We start from the raw sequence: 25066 nt of genomic DNA, 5'->3' as shown, positions 1-25066 counted from the left end.
TGGAAGATCTGTCCATTTTTCATAGTGGGGTGTTCAAATCCCCTACTGTAATTGTGTTGCTGTCAATATCTTTCTTGAATTCCTCTAAGATTTTCTTGATATATTTGGGTGCCCCTATGTTTGGTACATATATATTTACGATGTTAATGTCTTCCTGGTGGATTCTTCCCTTGAGTATTATGAAGTGACCTTCTGGGTCTCTCTTTATGGCCCTCTTTTTGAAGTCTATTTTGTCTGATATGCGAATTGCTACCCCAGCTTTTTTTTCTTGTCCATTTGCTTGGAAAATTTGTTTCCAGCCTTTCACTTTTAGTCTGTGATGGTCCTTTGTCCTGAGGTGGGTCTCTTGTAGGCAGCATATGTGTGGGTCATGCTTTCTTATCCATTCAGCTATTCTGTGTCTTTTGATTGTTGCATTTAATCCATTTACGTTTAAGGTTATTATTGATAGGTACTCATTCATTGCCATTTTTGTGCCTGTGTTCTTCTCTGTCTCTCACTTTTCCTTCCTTTCCTTAAAGCAGTTCGTTTAATATTTCTTGTAGGACTGGTTTGGTGGAGGCATATTCTTTTAGACTTCTTTTGTCTTGGAAGCTCTTTATTTGGCCTTCTATCTTGATGGAGAGCCTTGCTGGGTAAAGTAGCCTTGGTTGTAGGCCTCTGTTTCTCATCACTTGGACTATTTCTTGCCATTGTCTTCTTGCTTGGAGTGTTTCCATTGAGAAGTCAGTAGCTAACCTTATTGGGGCTTCCTTGTATGTTACTTCTTTTTTCTCTCTTGCTGCCTTTAAGATTCTCTCTTTATCTTGGAATTTTGCCATTTTAATGATGATGTGTCTTGAAGTGGGCCTCCTTGGGTTCCTCTTGATTGGGATTGTCTGTGATTCCTGGATTTGTGTGACTTTTTCTGTCATCAAATTAGGGAAATTTTCTCTCATTACTCTTTCAAATATGTTTTCTATCCCTTGTTCTTCTTCTTCTTCTGGTATCCCTATTATTCAGATATTATTACGTTTCATATTGTCTTGTATTTTCTCTTAATCCCTCTTCATTCTTTCTGAGTTTCTTTTCATTTTCCTGCTCTTTCTGTGAGATGCTTTCTACTTTGTCCTCCAGCTCGCTAATCTGATCCTCCACTTCATCTATTCCACTTTTGAAACTTTCTACTGTGTTCTTCAATTCGGAAATTGTATTCTTCATTTCACCTTGTCCCTTGCTGATAGTTTCTATTTCCTTTTTCATGTTGATATAGTGTGCGGTGAGATCATTATATCTCCCCTGTAGTTTCTGGTAGCTCATTGTGAGTTCTTTGAACTTCCTGATAACCAGTGCTTTGAATTCCCCATCTGATAGTTGATTAGCCTGTGTTTCATCTAACATTCTTTCTGAAGCCTCTACTTTTTCTTTAATTTGGGGATTGTTTCTTTGTCTTCCCATTGTTTGTGAGACTCTTCTTGTTAGCCTCAGCTTCTAAAATTGATCTGTTCTGACTCCCTGTGTTTATGTTGTGAACCTCTATGGTATAATACCTGTGAATTTCAGTGGTGCAGACTCCTTTAGGTATCTTGATGTTCTCTGTTTCCACCCACTCCTTTTATCGTGTATGTGTAATCAGTTGTAGGAGACGGCAAAATGGTTTATGACAGCAGAAGAGTTTTTTATGATATTTACAGTCACAGCTGGTAGAGAGGAGATAGGCGATCTTTAGCCTATATATAGTGTTAACTGTATTCTTCAGCCCAACTTGCCACTTTTATGAGAGGATGGACAAAAAATAAGCCTCTTCTTGGGGAGGGAAGGCTTGTTAGTTGGAACTAGAAAGCAGTGAGGTTTTCAGTGAGGTCAGATTTTGAAGTAAGGTGAGCGTAAGGAACAGTAAATAGGTGTAGTGTGTGAGCAAATAGAGTTAATCACTACAGTATTAGAATTCAGGGACCTGTACAGTGGGCTAAGATCTGGGAGATGTGTTGTGAAGTATTTACTGTTGTATAGATCAGCTATTATTTATACTAATATTAGAGCAGCACTCATATAACAAACTCTATGTGATCTGTCTGAGTAGGGAGTATAGAGCTTTAAGTAGTGTGCTAAAGGAAAACAAGTGGCGTGGAGTTTAGAGGATTAGCAAAGCACTGTGAAGGAAAGGACAGGGGGAACCTGTCTAATAATACAATATAACTACTCAAGTGTGAGAAGCCTATACAGAAAGAGGAGGAATACAGAGATGTTATTAAAATATAAAGAAGCTAGAATAATGAAAAAATATGCAACACCTCGTGGCTTCTCTGCTATAGGAAGGTGAAATTTGTCTGTCTCTACTGTTGAGATGCCCCCTCTTTGGGTCCCATTCTGGTCCTTTCACAGTTCCTATTTGTTTGTGTCTCTTGTGGGTAAAAGGAAACGAAGCAACAAACAGTCAATCAAACAAAAAGGCAGGAGAAGGGAGGCGAAAGCGATGAGTTTAAGAGGAAGGGAAGAAGGACTAAAACAGGGAAAAAGAAAGGAGAGGAACAAAGTATAGAAAGATAAAGCAGTGATAAAATTAAAATATATAAGATTACCAAACAAACGCACAAAAAAGTTACTAAAAAAAGGGGGGGAAAGGAAAAAAAACAAACAAACAACAATAACAAAAAAACAATAACAACAATAGTGAAACTCTTCCATTGTCGATTTCAAACTGTCCAGACTGGTTTTTCTAGTTGCAGCAGGATCTCTCTGTGGGCTGGGATGCCGGTGCAAGTGCGCGCAACAGCCAGGCTACCAGATTGGGGTGTGGGCGCCCGCACACTGGCCAAGCTGCTTGGGTCCCACAGGTTCTGGTAGCGTCTTTCCCAGTCCTGTGGCGGGACTCAACCGCTTCTGCACCTGTACACACCGGCCAGTTGAAACCAGCAAGGCGCTTCCCAGTTCTGTGCGGGGGACTCAGAGGTTCTGCACCTGTGTGCACCCGCCAAGCTGTCTGGGACCCGAGAAACCGGCAGGGCGCTTCCCAGTCCTGTGGTGGGGCCCCAAATGCCTCTGCTTTCCCTCTGGCTTGCTGCAAGGCCGGGCGGGAAGCAAGCCAATCTGCCCTGGCAGGAAAACATTTCAGTCCACTTTAAAAAAAAAAACAAAACAAAACTCTCCAGACAGCCTGCCTCTCAATCCAGCCCAGTGCCCAGCGAGACCAGTGAGGCCAGTGCGTCTCTCAGTTCTCCCAGGGTTGGGACCACAGAGTCTGCAGTTGAACCAGGCCCTGTGTCTTTGTAACCCTCCCTGATAATGCAAGCCGGCAAGTAGACAGGTCTCTGCCCAGTGTTGTCCAGTTTTGCTTATACGGGGAGTGGGGGAGCTGCTGGCCCACGCTGGTGGCCACTGGGGCTGCTGGGTGCCCAGGCTCCTGTGGCAGACACCTCTGGTGTCGGTCTCAGACTGATGGCTCTGGTCCCTGGCCATAGAGGCAGCACCGGGGCCACCTGGCCGGGGGCGCTGCCCCCACTGCCACTTTGTCTTACTCCAGTCCCCAAGACCCCACTGACCTGCCGCTTTCTGGTGTTTCAGCGTCCGTCACAATCTCTGTTCTTTTAATTTCACAAATGCTGGATAACCAATGGATTAGTGCGCTGCTGCTCTATAGATCTGCCAGGACTTTCACTCACGAGTACAGGAGCTAGAATCCGCTCCGTCCTACTCCATCACCATCTTCCCAGCACCCCCCAGAATGGCTTTTTAAAAGAAAAAAGATAATACCAAGAATTGGCAAAGATGAAGAGCAACTGGAACTCACACATTAATGATCAGAATCATTTATGATAGTGCACACACTTTGGAAAATAATTTGACAATTTCTTATAAAGTTAAATATACACATATTTACACGACCCAACAGTCCTTGATATTCACATATAAGTGAAAAGAAAGTAAGGCTAAAATTTATGTTTACACAAATATTTATAGTGGCTATATTTTGAGTTGCCAAAAACTGGAAACAACTCAAGTGTTCCTTAGCTGGAAAAGGAATGATCAAATGATATACCTATACAGTGGAATACCACTAAGCAATAAATAGGAATAAACTGATATATTCAACAATGTGGGTGAATCTCAAATGCATTACACTAAATGAAGCAGCCATTTATATATTTATGATTAGATCTATACGAAATTTTGGTAAAAGCAAAACTAGGAACAGAAAACAGATTACAGGTTGCCTGGGGCTCGGGATGGGAGAGGTTTTTGGTGGGGGGCTGTGATGGAACTGGTCTTTATTTGATTGTTGATGGTTATGCAAATACATTTGTCATTAGTTATAGAACTATACATTTAAAATGATGGGTTTTATTGTATTTAAGTTATACCTTAATTTAAAAATGGGAAAAAATTATTAAGTGGGCTGCTAAAGACCACATATGATCGAATCATCCATCCACTTTGATTCCTCTCAAACTTCAGCTCTTACTCCTCTCGCCCTTATTCCACTCCAGCCTCATGGGCTGCCTTGCTATTCTTCATTCAAACCCAGACACCAGAGTTTAGTTAGCAATTTCTGTGACTTCTTCCTATAATACATCTCTCAGATCTAAATGTCCATGTGATTTCCTTTCTCCTCTAGGCCTTTGCTCATTGAGGCGTACAGTATTTGCTTCCTGAGGCTTAAGTAAAGTTGTGCTCCTCTCTCCGTTCTGCCAGCGCTCTGTGTTCTCTCTGTACCTCTCATCACTGTGTAACACGCTCCGTAATTTCCTGTGTGTGTATTTGCTATTTTTCTCCCATTCTACTAAAATATCGCCTCCATGTAAGCAGAATTTTTCTCAATCTCTATTGCTCACTGCTGTTTTCCCATTATCTAGAACAGTGCCTCATGCATAAGAGGAGCTCAGTAAGAATTTGTGGAATTAATGAGTATTAGCTTTAGCCTGTTTTACATTCTGCTTCAACCATCTATAAACTGTTATTTGACAGTTACTCATAGAAGCATAGACAGTCATGTGTGCGTATATTTATGTATGCATGTGTGTCCAAATTAAGGGAGTCTTTTATTCTTATTATAAAAGATTGGTGTAAGTGTATCTTTCCTGTTTAAAAAATGTAATTGTGTAGAAACAGTCTTTTCTGGGTCTGTATTTCACTGTCTATGTTTTTTAAGTCCTCGTTTCTCATCCCTTTGATTTAAATACTCTAAATACTCAAGTTTTAGTAAAACAAAGACTCCAAGATCACTTCATATAGCCAACTTATACCAAGTTTTCTTACAAAACTAAAATGCATATTAAAAACTGTATTTCTTGAGCAAACCAAACTGAAGTTTAACCATGGTGTTTACTAAGGCTTCTGTTCGGTATAGATGTCCTTTATATCATTGTTTTTCAACAGGGTTCACTTATATGAGGCCTTTGCTTTCAGCCAGTGTATTTCAAACTGAGCTACTGATATAGTTTCATTCCTTTTTTTGCCAGTAAAACTTGGGTATTTAGATCCCAAGATTGCCGACTTACGGCCTAACATCTCTTCATTGTTTCCCACATTGAGCCAGTGGTGTGGGATGTCTGAGGTCTGTCTCATTCTGGGGAAAAGCCCCGGAGACTGGCTGCACTGAGGAGTAGACATTGTCTGCACAGTGAATGGAATAATGAGCTACTGTTGTTTATTCTTCTGTAGAATAATTAGTTGAGTTCAGACAATAATATAGCATCTGTTGTTATACTGTGCAGGGAAATGTCAAAACAAAAGCAGGCAGACAGGTGGATTAAGGGCAGAACAGGAGGAGAAACCAGGAAATATCACGTTAAGTTCTGATTGAAAGTAGGTGCAAAGGGAATGAATGATGATAACCCCCAAACGACCATCATCTGTTGAGTGCAGTGTGACAGCATGAGGCTTGATGCCAGGCACTTTTACTCCTCTCAACTAGCGTCAGTACTTGCTGAGTGTTTTACAAACATTACTGCATTTTATATAAGAGCCTTTGTGAGAAAGATGTTACTGGCCCTATTTCTTTTTTTTTTTTTAATATTTTATTTATTTATTTTTTGAGAGAGGGGAAGGGAAGGAGAAAGATTGGGAGAGAAATATCAATGTATGGTTGCTTCTCGTGCGTCCTCTGCTGGGAACTGGCCCCTGCTGGGAACTGGCCTGCAACCCAGGCATGTGCCCCGACTGGGAATCGAACCGCGATACTCTGGTTCACAGGCCCGTGCTCAATCCACTGAGCTATGCCAGCCAGGTGGCCCTATTTCTTATGTGAAGTAAGTGAAGGTCTTAAAGACTGTCATATGCCTAATGGCCAGAATTTGAACCTCTGTCATACCCAAAGCCAATTTCCTAATCACATATACGTATAATTTAAAGACTAAAGTTTTTTTAACTGCATTGTTAACAGTCAAGGTTGTGATTTAACTTTGAGAATGGTAATTCTCAGGAAGGGGCAAAAGGACTTCTGAGACGCTTGCTCAGGGTGCTGGTTATATAGGTATGTTCCCTTTCAAAAAATGCTGTCAAGTTGTACACCTAACATTTGCACACTTTTTCATATGAATACTGTAGTTCAAGAAAAACTTTAAAACAATGGCAAAATATATCATTTAAAATATATCATTTTGAACAAAAGATAAAGCTCTGCTGATTCAAATTTGGTTAGAAAATTTAAATGTATACAAGCCATGCATGAAAAATTAATGGAGAGTATCTGTTTGGAGTAATAGAAAAGGTTTAGAAATAGTGGTGATGGTAACACAACATTGTGAGTATACTCAATACCACTAAAGTCTTTACACACTTAAAATAGTTTTAAAAATTAAGGAGTATAAACATTCAAGTAATGGCAGTGGCTATCTCTTAGTAATGCATCTAGAAGTTAATTTTAATGTTTTTATTTAATCTTTTTCAATGAAATTTATCACTTTTTTAAAAGATTTTATTTATTTGTCTTTAGAGGGGAAGGAAAAGAGAGAGGGGGAGAAATATCAATGTATGGTTGCCTCTCATGCATTCCCTGCTGGGAACTGGCCTGCAACCCAGGCATGTGCCCTGTCTGGGAATTGAACTGTGATCCCAGGCCCGCACTCAATCCACTGGGCCACATCAGCCTGGGCGAATTTTATTACTTTTATAATCAGGAATGTTTTTTAATCTCAAAAATATGGTTTTAAAAGAACCACCAGTGTTAGAAATAGTCAGATGATCCCATTTAACAGGTTAGCAAATGTATATAACTCTAATCCACAGAGGTAGTTAACCCCTACGAGCAACACACAGCCCCTAAGGGACACACATGTAGGAAATTAATCTGAACAGTTGGTGCTGGAGTGAATTAGACCTTAAAAAAAGGAAATTCAGGATGGTCAATTCTTGGTTACTAGAAGGAAAGCCCATGAGATTCAGATTATTTTAGCTTTTGTCGTGGACCTTCTGTGTGTTTACAGCCGTACTAAGCCCTTTCACATGCATTATTTCAGTTAACATCTTAGTTTATTCTATCCCTTATCAATTACATACTGAACGTCTATTTCGTGTCATGCACTGCACTTGGAATAAGAAGTAAGACACATTCCCACAACTTCATGTGCCCTGCAGGCTAGTGGGAAACCCAGACATTAACAAATAACTATGGTCCAGCATAAGGCATGCTATACAGACATAATACAATGGAGTTTAATTATGATATACACAGCATGGTGTATTCTTTGGGTTTTTACTATCTGACAGCATTACTAAAATGGTTTAATGCTTGAAAATATTCAGCTGATACTCATTGCTGAGCCAGGACACCAATATTAAATGAACTGCTGCTCATGCTGTCCCAAAAAAGCAAAAATAAATAGTTTAACTTCCCATTCTTCTAATTTTTGAACTGTATTTCTTATGTCTCCATTTCTGAGTATCAGCTTCCCCACATAAAAAATGAGAGTATGTGTCTGGTTCACTAGCACAATCCCAAGCAACCATTAACTGAAGCTTCTTGTATATCAGACACCACATTGGGAACTTCATTCATATCATGTATATAATTTCCATCTTTATAATCCCCTGTAAGGTAGTTGATATTATCCAGTGCCACCAGAAGCAATATAGCTTTCTTTATACACTGTAGAAATTCTTAAGGTTGTTTTGAACACACCCTTTAGTATTAGAATCAGTCAAATTCTCCTGAATGACACAAATTAATTTCTTATTTCTACTAGTGTCTTAGCAAACTTTGTTTTTCTGTTGGCATTTAAACACATTTTTAAACAGATAACAATTTACATAAGTCAGAAGTCAAAAATGTAAAAAGGCTTCAGAAGCAGCCCAAGTGCCTACCAGTAGATAAGTGGAGAAAATGGCTATGGCACGTTTATACGATGGAATGCTACTTGGCCATAATAAAGAAGGAAACCTTATCCTCTGCAACAGCTTGAATGGGCCTGGAGAGCATTACGCTAAGTGAAATAACCCAGTCAGAGAAAGACAAGTATTATATGATTTATAATTGAGAGCTGTCAGGGGGCACAGGGGTTGGGGAGCTGCAGGAGGGGGCTACTGGAGGGATCGACCAAAAAACAAAAGAGAGAGAGAAGGAAACTCATGGACAGAGACAACAGTGGGTTGATTGCCCAGGAGAGAAGGGGATGGAGGAGGGGATGGGGGGATAAATGGTGATGGATGGAGACTTGACTTGGAGTGGTGAACAAACAATACAGTATACAGATGATGTGTTGTAGAAATGTGTACCTATAATTTGTATAATTTTGTTAACCAGTTTCACCCCAGTAAATTCAATAAAAAGAAAACAAAAATTCAGTCATGTTCTGCTAATGGAAACTTAATTCAACTGTATAAAATATTTCTCACCCCATCCTCAGTTCATATTACTCTTCCACATTGAATGCCATTTAATATTATGGAACATCCAACAGTGACATCTGATAAAGTGTTTTTGCTAACAGCCAGATTCCTGCTTTCTTTCTAAGAATGTTGGTCCTGACTGGTGGTTGAATTAGTTTCTAAGCAACCCGGGGCATACACCTATTCTTGCCATTAATGAATTTTTAAATAAATAATTATTCTTTATACATAAGCAGAAAATACTGTCACCATATGTTTCTAAAGTTTTTTGTCATCCCAAACAAAATCTTTGTATTCCATTTTAATATGTTATCCAGCATCTACAAACTCTTAAATTATTTCTACTTGGGAAATGTATGTTTTTCAAATATAAATAGTTGGTGTATGTGTGTGTTTTATAAATGCCTCTTATAACCTTATTTTCTATCCTAAAAAGGAAGCAACTGGGTATTTTATAGCTCTTTCCTCAATCACAAATACCCAAGTCTGTTAGTTTGAAAAATAAATAAATCACCTGTTTTTCCTATGGAGTTACCAGTCAATTTAATAATATTTGTGTCATCAAGGTGAGATTTATTTTAATTGTCATTTGGACCTAATACAGCAGTTTTTAATAGGTGTGCTACAAGAAGTTTTAAAGCATGCAATACCTGACTATTTAGTCAGGGGCACTGACCTCTTTTCCCTTAGAGTGTCAGATAAAAAAATGACAACAGGCAAAACACAATGATAACTGTTCAGGGGGAATGCCCTGACTTGAACTGTAAAAGCATGGGTCATATGAGTTGCATCTTATTAGTCACATCAGATAATATGATTGTGTCTGATTGCACCTGATTTTTAAAAAATCACTTGGAGCAAAAAGGATAGGTAATTACTATTTTTTAAATCAATCAAAATTATGCATATTTGTTGTCAGATTGGTAAAAAATATTTTTTTGGTGTAACTCAGAATTTTAGTAGTTTATATGTGCCATGGAATGAAAAGGGGCAAAAATTGCTTGGATAATATTCAATAAATGAAAAACACAATTCTGTTGTTCAAACTTTAGGCTTGGTTAGTAAAGGGACAACTGTTTAATGAGTTTCAATGAAGCAGCAGCTTTTATCTAGTCCCCCCCCCCCCCCGCCCCATCTCCCCTCAGTTTCCTCCATCACATAGTTTAACACCTGGTTTTCACTTTCTTCAGGCCATTCGGCTCTCCTTAGAGCAGGCCCTGCCTCCAGAACCGAAGGAAGAAGATGCTGAGCCCGTTAGCAAACTGCGGATTCGGACCCCCAGTGGAGAGTTCCTGGAGCGGCGTTTCCTGGCCAGCAGTAAACTCCAGATTGTCTTTGATTTTGTAGCTTCCAAAGGATTTCCATGGGATGAGTTCAAGTTACTGAGCACCTTTCCTAGGAGAGACGTAAGTTCCTATGCCTGTCTTGGGAAGTGTGTCCAGATGGGAGCTATCCCATGATTAGAGCTGGGCAGCCTGCTACAAGACCACACACCCATCAGTTCTTCATTGTCCTGCGTACCATCTTTCTCTGGGGCAAGGATGGCTTTCCAGGCCAGCAGATATATGCCCAGTAGCCCATGCTAGCACTTCAGTACTAGGTCTTTCTCTTTTCCCAGCTGTTTCCTGTTTCATCATCATACAGGTTTTCTTAAGATATCTTCTCTGTATACCTCAGAATAGATCTGAAAAGTGTGTGTTTAAACACTTTAACAATTAGATCAAGGTCATTGATTATAGGTTTACTAAGAACAAGTAATGTTAAACCATGAGTATTTTGTTATTAGCATGGGAAGGCAGGAATGGCAACCTATATTCACTTAGAATCTGCATTTCAGCAAGAGATTTAATAGTCTTTTATAGTATTCTGAGGCAAAGTAGAGAGATAAACAAGTCAGTGGGTTCATTGTTGATTAAATGGCGGTGTCCAGAAAGGGTTGACTAAGAGACTGCTCTCTCCTTAGAGGAAGCCAAGAGGTTTATTTTAATCCTTTGTTATTCAGCTGTGCTTATTAGCAACTTAAATGAAGACAGTATCAGATTTTTGGATTATGGAAAGTAAGATTCAAGAAAATACTAAAACAATAGACAAAAATGAACCTAGAGAAATATAGACATATAGAAAGATAGATTACTGCATTGGGTTTAGAAAATCAATTGCTTGAGTTTGGGATGGAAAGACCATGCTTTACAGAGATTGTGGTTTAATTAAGCTGAATACAAGGTCTTTCCAGAAGGTATCCAGCCATTCAATATGAAAAATAGAGACATTTACTGAAGAAGATGTAAGATAAAAGAAATATTGTACATAGAACAATGATGCCTCAGTCCCCTTTCAAGTAGGCACCTTGGGACCTCACACAGTTCTCCCAGTCACCCATCATCAGCTGCCCCATTATATTTTCCTGAATTTCAGCAACGGTCTGAAATCTTTTCCCTTTCAAAGGTGATTTTAGTTTTGGGAAAAGCCAGAAGTCTCAGGGTGCCGAATCTGGGCTGTAGTGGGAGCTGAGTCACCTGGGTGATTCAATGTTTTGCAAAAAATCTCTGTGTAAGATGTAGTATATGAGTAGATGTGTTGTCATGATGAAGCTGCCAGTCATTCATTACATCATCCCCAAAAGCCATCTGAATCATCCAAATAGTTTCTGGGGAGGAATGTTGAAGCTTAATGCAAAATTTGATGCAAATTTGTTGTTCTACCCACTCAGTCATTTTGAATGTGAAGCTACACAGTACACATGCTTGGTCAAGGGCATCTACTGCCCCCACTAACTAGTACAGTGAAATCATCATTGTTCACGCATGTGCATTCCAGTCCGCTCTCCTTGGCTGCCAGGTTCCATCAATGTCATTTTCATTATATTAACAATGGCTTGACTTTTTCTAGATAGACCTCTTATGTACTAATAATGTGTTTTATCTGCCAAGAAAAAGCTAGCTATATTTTTAGAGGTATAATCTTATAAGCCCAGCAAGAGAATAACTTGATGGTCTTATTCAGTGCTGTACTAAGATACTACCCCTGAAAGAGTCCTTAGACTCCGTGCTGAAGTGTGAAGAAACAAGCATGTCTAGAGCAGGGCTGACAGGAAGGTGAGGGAACTGGAAATTGTATCATTAGAGGAACATTTCCTCTAGAGGAGATGTGATTGTTGTCTTCACTAACTGAAGGCCTGCCGTGAAAAAAGGGATCTGACTGCAAGGTGACAGAAGTCGGATCAGTCAGTTGAAAGTTACGGGAGGCAAGAAAGTATCCTGTAAAAAAGTATAATACTTTCTAGGAGAGGAATGTCTTGTGTTGTAAGGTAGTGATTTTTCTATCATTGGAGATAACCTCACACTAGAGAATGATCCCTTTTCGGCAATAATGGATATATATTAGAGAAGGACTCATCCTTGGTGTTCCTCCTTTATATGGGATGGGGCTTGAACTAGCTTACTGTTAAAATACATAGTAAACCTTAATATTCTGTGATGTTATTATGACTGAGTAGTACAAAGTTTAGTAACCTGTACTTTCTTTAACACACAAAAAAAACAAGAATTTAGTTTAACATTCATCTTAGCCCCTCACAGTTGGCTGTGAGATTTGCAGGATAGAGACAGAAACCAGAGATAAGTTTAGCTCCCCCCCTCAGCCACAACACTAGGCAGAATGAGGATCCTACTATCACTTGTGTCTAAATCCAGAAGACTTGAGTGGACCCCAGGTGCTGGCCATTGGCCTCTCTCTAACTAGCTTACCTACTGCTCTGAAATCTTCCTTCGTTCATGTGCTATACAATGTACAAACATGCACAAGGAACACAGATGCACATGCTGTGTGAGAACCACATGTCCCAGTACCTTAAATTCTATCACTGTAGTTGAACCTTAAATGTGTGAAACTTAGTGAAGAGCCACTGTTAAGGGGTTCAAGATCAGCCTGTGTTCTGTGATGAATGTCTCACCTTGAAGAATTTACAAAACTTAGTCCTTCCCAACCCTTGTTCTGTTTTGTTTTTCAGTCGAGTTACAATTGATGTATAACTTTATATTTATTAGTGTCAGGTGTACAACGTAAGGGTTCAAAATTTGTGTATATTGCAAAATGAACACCGGAGTAAGTCTAGTTGACATCAGTCACCATATGTTGTTGAACTAAAGTTATGTGCGTCTGATGAGAACTTTAAGATGCCAGTACTTGGTTACTTTCACTCCCTTCTGGGCCTCGTCTGTAAAATGGAAGTAGTAGAGGAGATGGGGTCTAAGGACCTTCCTGGCTTTTGAAATTAAACTTTCTTTCCTTTCAAATTAATTTTTAAACCTACTCTTGGGAGTGGGGTGGGAGGAGGAATCTCTTAAGAGGATCTGGGTTTTATGACCAGTGTTAATGACAGGTTAAAATGTGAACTGTTGCAAGTAGGGGAACTGTGAAGTGAAAGGCAAAGGGTTCTTGGGAAGAAGACGCTTCTTGGGCCTGCTTGCCTTGAACTTTACTGGCCAAGAATTCAGCCTCTTCAGTGCAGACTGTGTAAAGTGTCGGTGTGGATTAGCCCTAAATGGAGGATCAGTCACTTAGTCTTAGAGAAAATTTACTCTTGATTTAGATCTCAATTATGCATGCTTTGTTTTACACTGCTAAAGAACACTACTCAGTCCGGTTAACAGTCTTCATCTCCCAATGTCCCTTTCACACCTGACTCCATTTCTATCTCCATCCCCACCCCCAGGGCATATTAGATTAGGTTTGGCCCAGTCCCTCAGAGAAAAAGTCTACCAAAGTTTCTTTTCCTATAGGAGAAAGCATGAGCTTCCCAGTATCCATCACACATTCATTTTATGATCCTTGGTCAGCCTGAGATTATCTGCTACATAGTGGTTTTCCCAAAATCCCACTCTGATAATCCTCATTCTTGTTTAAAAACTTTAGTCACTCCCTACTGCCCTTTGATAAGTAAAGACACCTTAGAATGTTCCCAGAAACTTCACAATCTGGTTCATACCTACATTTTTCACCTTAAATCCTGCCTCTTGTTACTTATTTCCATTGCCAGGTGATAGGAGATTGCTCACTATTCACTAAAGACACAAGAGACTCTCATGCCTCTGCTTTTTTATATTCTGTTCTCTCTTTTTTGAATATCCACTCTTCCTGCTTTTCCTGACCTTTTGGAACCCATCTTTTAATGTATAGCTCAGATCTCATCCTCTCTGGTCTCCCAAGGTCTTCACCTATGTACCCATTGCAGTTTGTACGTTCCTCTCGTAGCACTTGTCCAGTTGTTGTATAATTATTTACAGAATCTGTCCATATCATGTTCATGTCTGTCCCCCCGTCCCAGGATGGTGCCTCACCCATAAACATGCAGTTACTGTTGTTGAATGTTGTTGACCTCAGGTCTAATCCTAAATCTCTGATTCCAGAGTGAACTAGAGAGGTTGTTCCAAGTAAGAACAGATGCCCTAGGCCCACCCAGATTCCAGACCCAAACCTAAACCCAGAAAGCCCACCCAGGACTCATTAGACCTCCTAGAGCCAGGGGTGGGGTGAGAGTTAATGGCCCTTCATCCTTCTCTGAATGCTTTTTCAAGTCAAATGACTAGTGTTTTTGCAAGGCTATTCTGTAACAGCCATCTGTGTCTGCAAGGATTAGGATCTAATTTGTAAAAGTCATCTTAAATTACAGCCAAACTAAAGACTGTTAAAAAGCACATCTTAAGACCTCACCACTTTAATAACAAATAACAGAAGACTTAACTCTAGGAGTCTTACTGTGTCTTCAGCCTTTTCTCCACAAAGCAGAGACAGGTTTCTCATCAAAGGGCCTGTTAAATGTTCTTCTGCGCCCCTAGCCCCCACCCCCCAACCAAAACAATACTTCACGTCAAGATTTTTCAGCTGCCCAACTATTTACTGAATGTCTGGTGGGTATACCATTGAACTGAGCACTGTGGAATGACCAGAATAGCCACAGACACAGACCTTCCCCAGAAAAGCTGATTATCATGATACTGGGAACACTGATTTGTTTGTTTTTATTTTGTTCTCCATTTTGCTAATAACAGTTACCAAGAGAAGATTCACAATACTCTGGTAGTATTCACTGTAGAGCTGTCATCATTAAGCTCTCCCTCTTGGATGTGTTAGAGCCATGTGAACATCAGTGGCCTATTTACTTTACTTGGGCATTACAAGGTATGTGGTCATGAAGTAGTTGAGTCCTAAAGCTGAGGAATGACACTGAACCTCCACTACTACTCACCCAGGGTAAGGGGCCCCTGTCAGTGCCCCACTTCCCCTCTAGACCTACCGTGGCCCAGCACCACTTGGTGTGAGGTTGTCAGTATCCCCCAAGCTTCTTTCTTCTCTCTCCTCCTCCATTTCCCACCCTTCCCCTTCTTCTTTCCAATTCTGTATTACACTTTATCCTCTATTTCTACTCTTGCCTCCTCATTTCTCTATACCATAGTTCTTTCCCTACCTGCCTCCTCTGGTTTGTTTATTATTTTCATCTGTTCATATTCATGTCACTCAGAGAAGCTCCCCCTACAACTGGAAAGTGGGTCTTTCTATTTATAAAATGCAAAGTGCGTTGGGAAGAAGGATGGTAATAGCAGGGTAGCTTCAGGATGGGTGGCCTGTGTGTCTTGTCACTTATGTAATTACATAGCACCTGCTCTTACCCTGAAAACATTTCTCCCTCCAGATCTATAGATGTGAACCCCCAAAATGGAAAAACATGCATTCAGAAATACAGCATCAGACATTTTATGTGTATTCTTTATTTTAAATATATTTTATTTATTATGCTATTACATTTGTCCCAATTTTTCCCCATTTGCCTTACTGTACCTAGTACCCCACTTCCCGTCAGCAATCCTCCTCCAACTCAGTTCATGTCCATGGGTCTTGTGTATGAGTTCTTTGGCTTCTCCATTTTCTGTACTATTCCTTTTTTTCTTATAACCTTATTCTTTTTTTTTTTAATATTCTTTATTTTTAGAGAAAGAGAGGGAGAGAAACATCAATGTGTGGTTGCCTCTCAAGCGCCCCTAACTGGGGACCTGGCCTGCAACCTAGGCATGTGCCCTGACTGGGGATCAAACTGGTGACCCTTTGGTTGGCAGGCCAGTGCTCAATCCATTGAGCTACACCAGCCAAGGCCCATTTCCTATATTATTCTTAACATCCCATTGTCTATTTTGTACCTACCAATTCTGTTTCTTAATCCCTGTACCTTTTCCCCGACTCCTACCCCCTTTTTCCTCCCAGCTGATAATCCTCCAGATGATCTCTATGATTCTATTCCTGTTTTAGTTGTTTGCTTAGTTTTTTTCTTAGATTCAGTTGTTGATAGTTGTGAATTTGTTGCCATTTTAATGTTCATAGTTTCAATCTTTTTTAAAAAATAAATCCCTTTAACATTTCATGTAATAACAGCTTGGTGATGATGAACTACTTTAGCTTTACCTTGTCTGGGAAGCAGTTTATCTGCCCTTCCATATTAAATGATAGCTTAGCTGGGTATAGTAATCTAGGTTGTAGGTCCTTGCTTTTCACCACTTTGAATACTTCTTGCCAGTCCCTTCTAGTCTGCAAAGTTCCTTTTGAGAAATCAGCTGACAGTCTTATGGGAACTCCTTTGTAGTTAACTCCGTACTTTTCTTTTGCTACTTTTAAGATTCTCTCTTTATCTTCAACCTTTGGTATTTTATGACGTGTCTTGGAGTGGGCCTCTTTGCATCCATCTTGTTTGGGACACTGAGCTTCCTGGAATTGTATATCTATTTCCTTCACCAAATTAGGGAAGTTTTCTTTCATTATTTTTTCAAACAAATTTTCAGTTTCTTGCTCTTCCTCTTCAGGCGTTCCTACAGTTCAGATGTTGGCACATTTGGAGATGTCCCAGATTCTTCTTATACCATCCTCATTTTTTCGATTCTTGTTTCTTCTTTCTGTTCAGGTTGAATGTTTATTTCTTCCCTGTGTTCCTAATCATTGATTTGAATCCTGGCTTCCTTCCCTTTGCTATTGGTTTCCTGTAGATTTTTCTTTATTTCACTTAGTGTAACCTTCATTTCTTTCTTTATGTTTTCATCATACTCAATAAGTTTTTGGAGCATCCTAATAACTAGTTTTGAACTGTGCTTCTGATGGTTGACTATCTCTGTTTCATTCAGTTCTTTTTCTGAGGTTTTGTTCTGTTCTTTCATTTGGGCCATGTTTCTTTGTTTCCTCAATTTGGCAACCTCCCTGTGTTTGTTTCTGTGTGATAGGTAGAGCTGCTTTGACTCCCTGTCTTAGTAGCATGGCCTATTATTAAAAAAAGCACCTGTAAATTGTGCGGGGAAGAGTCTTAGGTAATCACTAGGATGGGGCAACCCACTTCACTGCTTTGTGGCTCTGTGGGGGGGGAAGGCTTGGAGAGAAGACAGTGCCACTGCCTGACCTATGGTGGTTTGCCCTGCACTCGCCTGGTTTCTAGTCACTTCAACCCACTTCCCATATGCAACTGACACCCTTCCAGCTGTTGCCCTGGTACTGAATCCCAGAGTAGGTGAGTTGGCATATGTTCTGAGATCGTTCAGGCCCTATAAGCAAATTCTTCTAAAAACCCAGCAGTTTCTTCCACCATCCCAACCTCCACTGGTTTTTACAACTAGAAGTTATAGGGACTTATCTTCCTGGCACTGGAACCCTGGGCTGTGTGTTCTCACCTGGGCCTAGGATTGCTTGCTCCCAAGGTATCTCTCCTGATTTTTATCCACCACACGTGACTGTGGGACCACCCATTCCATTGGTGCTGCTGCCTCTCTGCACCACACCACATCTCCTGTCGTCTTCGCTGGCCTCCACATCTCCACCACTCCTACCCGTCTGAATGAATGTGGCTTCCTTAAATCTGTGGTGGTCAGGCTTCCATGCAGTTCGATTTTCTTATATTTCTGGGTGGTATTTGTTTTGACGTTTAGTTATAATTCTCTCTGCCTGTGTGAGGAGGCAAAGCGTGTCTACTTATGCCTTTATCTTGTTGTAAGAAATACCCATTTTATGTGTATTCTAAAACAAAGAATTTTCCCTCAGCTTTCTGGGGGGGTTCTCTATAATTATAACTCATAATTATATGAGTTTTCTATAACTCCCCCTCTAGTGTTTAAAGAAAGAGGAGAATGAGTACAGACAAGCTTCTAGCAGGGTTTTTCACACAGTAGACCCTCAGTAAAGGTTTGTTTAAATGAAATGAGGGGAAAGCCTTACAAATTAAGGTATATAAATTATTTCTTCTGTCACCCATCTACTTTTATTACACTGAGCACTAAGCTCAATACAGGGAACATACATAGTGCTGAAAAATAGCGACATGGTTCTTACCCTTGTAGAAATTATAGTCTGTATCTAGAAGTTACTGTTGGATGATATCTGACTTTATCGATAATATGAGGATGTCATTTGTCACCATAAGAATATATAAGTAGTTTAATTTATGTTTCATTCATATATTTGTTCTTTCTTATATAGCAAGACATTTGCTCAGTAACCAATCTGCCAGCCTCCATACCAGACGAAATAAAACAAATTGTTACTAACCTTGAAGAGTTCACATTTTAGTGAAAACACACATCTAAAGCAAGTGCATTACTGATTTGTACCCACAGACCTGGCTGGTGTGGCTCAGTGGATTGAGCACCACCAGCCAATGAACCAAAGGGTTACTGGTTTGATTCTTGGTCAGGGTACATGGGTAGGTTGCAAGCCAAGAGGTAACCCACCGATGTTTCTCTGTATCTCTTTCTCCTTTGCACTCCCTCTAAAAATAAATAAATAAAATCTTTAAGAAAACAAAGCAAAAACAAATTTCTACTCATAGAAGTATAGGTCATTTCAGCCTGTAGTGATAAGGGAAGGGAAGGAAATGAATTTGACCTGAGCCTTGCAGAAAGAGATGTTGGGTGAGTGGAAACACAGAAACATAGTCACAAGTAAAAGTTTCAGTCTTAGTTAGACCTGTGTCTGAGCCCCAGGCCATCATATACCTGTCATATGACATTGGACAACTCACTTGGGTCTACTAAACTTTTATTTCTCCGCCTTTGAAAAGGAAATAATAGTATCTAGCACAGAGAATTGTGGTGTTGAATAAGTGAATGTAAACTACTATGTACCAACCACATAATAAATAATTTCTGCTATAATTATTCTAAGTGGAGAGAGGCAGAAATTAGGGGAAAGGCTTACAGATAAAGAAAGCATGGTAGCAGTGAATTCTTTCTCTACAGCAATGGTAGACACTTTTATGGTTAAAAATATCCATATGTTCTAATCTAGATTTAAGAATGTATCAATTGGAATCATAGTATCTCCTATTCGAAAGGATCTCAGAGATAGCAAGGACAATGCAATCACTTTGCAGGTAGCAGAGTCAAAGCACGGTAAGATTAGTGTTTTCCTTAAGTCCCATGGGCAGGTACAATAGTAGGGCTGACACTAAAAACCCACGTTTTCCTATGGCCATTGCTTTTCTGAGATTGTTGGCTCCTTTTAAAAATCTGTTAATAGATTATAGAGTTCCACTTAAAAACTAGAGCCATAGGATAATAAAACTAGAAAATCAACATTAGAGACCACCTAGTAAATGCAATAAATTGCAGCTCTAAGCACCAATATTTAAAAACATTCTGTACTTAAATGACTTTCATGTGCTAATGCCTCTAATATTGCAGTGGGATTGATTTTCAATATATATTAGTCTGAGTTTGATTTTAAAAACAGAACAGAACCAGAAGAAAAAGCTTTAATGCCATTGAAGTACCTGTCAGCTGATGGTCATTGGCACCAATTCAGTGCCAACAGGAATTCCCAATTTAGGGTGCGGTGAAGAAGGAAACATTCAGTGCAAAACTGCTCAATTGTGATAGAGCACAGGAAGACGGTACTGCTGTAGAGCAGCTCAACTGTGGTGCAGTACAGCTGTGAAAACACAAGGCTCTGAGGCAGCCCTGAGGCCAGACCCCCCCTCCAGGTACACTGATCTGCTCTCTTCTGCTCTGCTTTGGTCTGCTTCATTTTCTGCCAGTCTGTTCTGGCCTGCTCTGCTCCGGCAAGACATCTTCAGTGTTTCAGTTCAGCCAGAAAGATACTGTCTTAAGTCTTCAGTCTTCAGTGGAAAGGGAAAGTGCATTCCCAGAGCCAAAGGGGAGCTGGCTTTTATGGACAGAAAGCCACTGGTCCCTACCCCTGGTCCCTGATTGGCCTGTCCTCAGGCAAATAAGGACTCCAAATCCTCAAAGTTTGATTGGTCCAAAAGGTACTCTAGTTGGTCAGAACTGCACAGCTCTGATTGGATGGGGAAAGCCTCGGTTCTGTTGGTTGAAATAGGATTTCAGGAACTCCTCTGTAAAGGCTGGCTCAGCCTGCTGGAACACAGTGCAGGCTGGCAGTTCAGTGCCGGCTTCTCCCTGCAGTGCAGTTTGTGTGAGAGGCCCCTGTGTAGAGATGGCTGCTAGTCTCTATTTTGTTTTATTTTTTAATTTGAACCTAGTGAGTCAGCAGGAGCCTGTCTTAGTAGGTACCTTCTTTCTCAGGGTTCACATACCTATTTATACCTTAAAAAACTATGCTTTCAAGATAAAGCAAGGTGAAGCATCTAATCAGTGAAATACGTGTTAAAATTACTACTGCTGAGCTTGCTTCGGTTCCTATCAGATGTGTTGTATCACCATATATAATTATTTTAGATTTTCCTGTTCCTAAGTGATCAAGATTTAGAGAATAAGAACTGTGATTGCAGAGTATAATGCAATTAATACCTAGTTGGTCACAGTATCAGTTCTGCCTCTAAACTTCTCAGATCTGTTCTTTCTCTCCTTCCCCGCATATCACTGCCCAGGTCTTCATAGGCCAGATTGGCTATGGCTTCCTAATTCATCTTCCTCATTCCAGTCACCTAGCCAACCTCCCACCCATCCTCCCCATCATCTCTCTGGTTATTCTTCTGAAACAGAGGTTTGATGGTATCTCATCTCTCTCCTACTTAAAAGCCTACAGTGGTTCAAGTGGCCTACAGGAAAAAGCTAAAACTCCTTACCAAAGCATACAAAATCTTTTACAGTCTCACACTATCTCCTTTTCATGCTCAGTTCTTTTCACTCCCTCCCATTACTTCTCTCACCACCTGCATTCTACCATTAAGCCACAAAATACTTTATGACTGAATGAAACCAAGATATCTTACTCAGATGCAAAATGCATTCATAGATCAATGACTGAAATGCAGTCATTTCACTCCTTTTGGCTTTTCGAAGTAGCGGGACAGGTGGCATTGGTGCCATTCAGCAGATGGGGAACATGAGGGCATGAGGTGAAATGACTTTTTTGAGAGCATACATACAGGAAATGACCACAGAGAACTACAGCCGAGGCCTTTCGATTGCTTTATTTTAGAAAGTGATGTAAGGAAAAATGCTCCTGGAGTATTTTAACCACAGACACTTGAGTTTATAGGTTGAAGTCAGTTGGTAAACCGTTTACATAGTATTTATAGCAAAAGTTTTAAAAGAGTGACATTGCTGCTTTTTTAATAGTTCTATATGGAAAACACTAATCTGGCACAACAACAGTCTAAAGGGGAAAAATTCCTAGCAAGAATGGTTCATATTTCTTCAGGTTATTCATTTTATTAAATGTATTAGTTACCAAATTGTAAGGCTTAGTTGATTTTAAGTAATGAGATGAGACATCTTATTCCTTAGCAATGCCTGACACACTCAGTCAGTCAGAAAAGTCATAGTAAAGGGGTCTCCACTTTATCACTGGAATAACTGAGGAGATGGAGTAGAGGGAAGGCATTGCATAAAGGGGAGAGAACTTTAGGCTGAGAATCAGAAGAACATTTATTAGCTGTGCAGCCTTGAACAAGGCTCACCCCTCACTGAATATCAGTTTTTTCTCTATAAAACAGAAACAATAAATTCTTCTCTGAGAACCACAGCATGGCTCAAATTGGGCAGTGTACTCAATAGTGCTATGTAAATTGTGAGATACTGTCTAAATACAAAAAGTAATGATGATCGTGATGAGTATCTAACAACCAAATGTTTAGGATAAGGTGTTTTTTAATAATAGCATTTGTGAGGTTAATATACTAGGTAGTGGTCTGAGTACCCTGTATCTCATTTAATCCTAAAAATTATTCCAAAGGTAAATAGTCACACTATCTTCACAGAGATGGGAGGTCTCAGGCACAAAAGAGGTTAAGTAACTTGCCCAATGTCACAATGAATGTCAGAACCAATTACAAACCTAAGTGTGTGACTCTAGAGTCTGTGCTTTTATTCCTTATGCAATTATGCCTCCTGAACCAAATAAGGAATAAATGAAGGAGGTAGTTTATCATCTAGAAAAATATTTTCAATGTGCAAATGCTCAGTTTTATACATTTGGAAAGACGTTATCATCTCTGATTTCTTCATATTGTCTTTGTAATTTCTATTCCCAGGTCACAGCCAAATGTAGGTAAAATGTACACTTGAGTTGCATTTCACACTTTGTTTTTCCAGCATTCTTCAATTTTGCCAGGCACTGTGCCAAGTGCTAAGAAATAAGGATTTGTCCTTGCCTTTGAGACAGCCCTGGACTCTTATACACATAATCTCCATAGTGCAGTTCATGGTGCTAAGAGTAGTTAGACAAAAAGGGCAATAGATATCAGAGTTGGCAAAGATCCCTGCTGGCCTGGGTACCAGAGAAAAACTTTGTAAATAGGAGAAAGCAAGTGGACAAAACTTTGAGATAGGCTTTTTGGTGGGCTGATAAAGATGGTACAGTCACCAGCATCCAGACAGTTTGAGGAAAGAAGCTAATGTTGGAATATTCAAGGCATAGCTGCCTGGTGGAATGTAGATCACATTGGTTGAAATATGAGGTTTATACAGTAAAGTTCTGAGAAAAGGCCGAAGGAGGGTTGTGTAAAACTAGCCAAGAAAGCTTGGCTTTGCTCCATGTAAAGTCTGTTGAGCAAAAGAATGACATGGCCATTGTCATCAAAATGAGAGTAATCACCTGTACATTACTCCATAGTTTACAGAATCACATTACCTGGCACATCACAGGTGCTTAGTAAATGCCGGTCCCCTGATCTTTCTCTCCTCACCTTCGTGATCTCACTCAGTCTTCTGGTTTTAAATGCCATGCATGCATTACAACTTCAGAGTGTGTATCTGTAGCCCAAGCTCTCTCCTTAACTCCAGACATTTATATGTACAACTGCCCACTCCTCATCTCCATTTTATGTCTAACTGGCATTTCAAATTAAACGTAGATAAAGCCAAACCACTGATCCTTACCCTTCCTCAAACCTGCTCTCCTAGTAGTCTTCCTCATCTCGTTAAAGGGCAACCTCATTTTTTTTGTTGAGATCAGAAAACCTTGTAATCCTCTTTGATTTCTCTTTCTCTCATTTTGCTGTCCAAGTCATAAGTAAATTCTGTAGGTTTTACCTTCAAAATATTTTCAGAACCTACTTTTCACTGCCTCTACAAAACAGACTGATAAGATATTTGGTGGCCTGTTAAAGACAGAACATTCTCCAGCAGCCAGGACAACTAAACCACAGTCCAAGCCATTATAATCACTTGTCCAAATTATTGTAATAGTGTCCTAATTGGCCAGTCTGCCTCCACACAGCTTCCCTCCAGCCCCAGTCTCTTTTTCTAAAAAAACAGCCACAGTGATTCTTTAAAATAAAAGGCAGATTATATCACTTTTTCTCCTCAAAACCTTGAAATGGCTTCCCATCTAGTTCAGAGTTTTCAAAAGGCGCTCCCAGACGTGGCTCCCCAGCATTTCTCTGACCCCACTCGATCTCACCCCGTCAGCCTGCTACTCCTTGCTGGTTTTGAAATGCCACAAAGCATTTTCCCATCTCCAGGCCTTGACCTTGAACATTCTTCTTCTAGATAACTATATTGCTCATACCCTTACTTCCTTCAGGTCTTTGTTCAAATAGTGCCTTTTCACCGAGGTGTTTTCTGACCAACTCATACAGAATAACAGACAGTCTACCCTCCCACCTCTCTGTCTCCATCTTCCCCAGTCTGCCAGACCGGCAACTCTTCTGCCTCTTACCCTCCTTTCTTTTTCTCCACTGAACTTATCACCATCTGACATAAGAGATATTTAGTTATTTATTGTCCACTACCTACTGTAATGAAAGCTTTTCGAAGGCAGGAACTTTACGTGTTCTCTGCTTATCTCTGATAAGAACAGTGTCACTTAGAACAGTGTCTGGAACTTAAGCAAAGCACAGTAAATATCTGTTGAATGAATGAAGCAAACAACCTGTGAAGTAATAATAATAATAACAATAATACTGTCTACTATTTATTGTATTCCCACATGTGTCAGTCAGCTATGCTCTGCACTTAACAGGTTTCATCTAATTAAATCCTTGTAATAACCCCATGAGATTGGTATTATCCTTGTCTTATAGCTGAAAAACTTACAGGCACAAAGAAGCAGGTTTCTAAGCCATGTTCAAAATCTGTTAAACCAGGCAAGTATTATTTCCATTTTACAGATACAGATGATAAAAGTGTACGTTAAGTGTTTTTTGGCCAAGATTATATAGCCAAGAAGTAGACATTATAAAGGTGTTGACTTTCTGTTCTCTCTCACTGGCAGCCTGGAAAGGTGAACAGACACGGGAAAAGCCTAAAGCCAGAAGAAAAGTCCAGGGATATTGCAGTTCTTACAATGAGCTTGATAAAAATGCAGCCAAGAAGGGCAAGATTACAGAAATGTTTCTGTGCTCTGCTAACACCTGGACTAAGTGTTTGGATAAATGGTTCCAGAGCTTCTCCTATTCCATCTGTGCTTGGAGTCAGAAAGATCTTTGTTCTGACATTGGCACTTCCATCTGTTTGTTGAGTTACACCAAGTTCCTTCCTTCTCTTTTCTGTATTTCAGTTATTTCATTTTTCAGGTGAGGATCGTGTCACGTGTCCCCACAGATATATTTTGATAAGATCAGAAGTGATCATGAAAACACTTAGTAAGTGGCAGAGGGCCATGCCGTTCAAGTTAGTAACGCTGAATTTCTTTGATCCTTGTCCAGCGAGTCATTGTATTTGACCTGTCTCTAGCCTTAAAAAAAATAAGTTTAGACACATTCCTTGTTCTTAATATGACCTGCCCTTTGTCATGTATGTTATAATAGACCCTTTCTTGGAAGAGAGTCCACTATTCACTGCGGTGTTCCTAGGGCAAGAAAAATGTGTTG

The 25066-nt window shown here is 39.9% G+C and overlaps 1 protein-coding gene across 1 annotated transcript in view; it reads left to right on the top strand.

Moving 5' to 3' along the window:
- The window catches only part of FAF1 (Fas associated factor 1), a 410524-nt gene that overhangs the window by 357717 nt on the left and 27741 nt on the right, over positions 1-25066 (top strand). Inside the window, exon 18 of the mRNA XM_053655563.1 lies at positions 9996-10211. Coding sequence (XP_053511538.1) covers positions 9996-10211 — 216 coding nt within the window. The remainder of the gene's footprint in view (positions 1-9995; positions 10212-25066) is intronic.

The sequence above is a fragment of the Artibeus jamaicensis genome, unplaced genomic scaffold (assembly GCF_021234435.1).
Source record: "Artibeus jamaicensis isolate MK-2021 breed Jamaican fruit bat unplaced genomic scaffold, CSHL_Jam_final scaffold_1019, whole genome shotgun sequence".
NCBI classification, from domain to species: Eukaryota; Metazoa; Chordata; class Mammalia; order Chiroptera; family Phyllostomidae; genus Artibeus; species Artibeus jamaicensis.
Note: the sequence above shows the minus strand (reverse complement) of the source record. Positions and strands in the feature narration are given on the sequence as shown.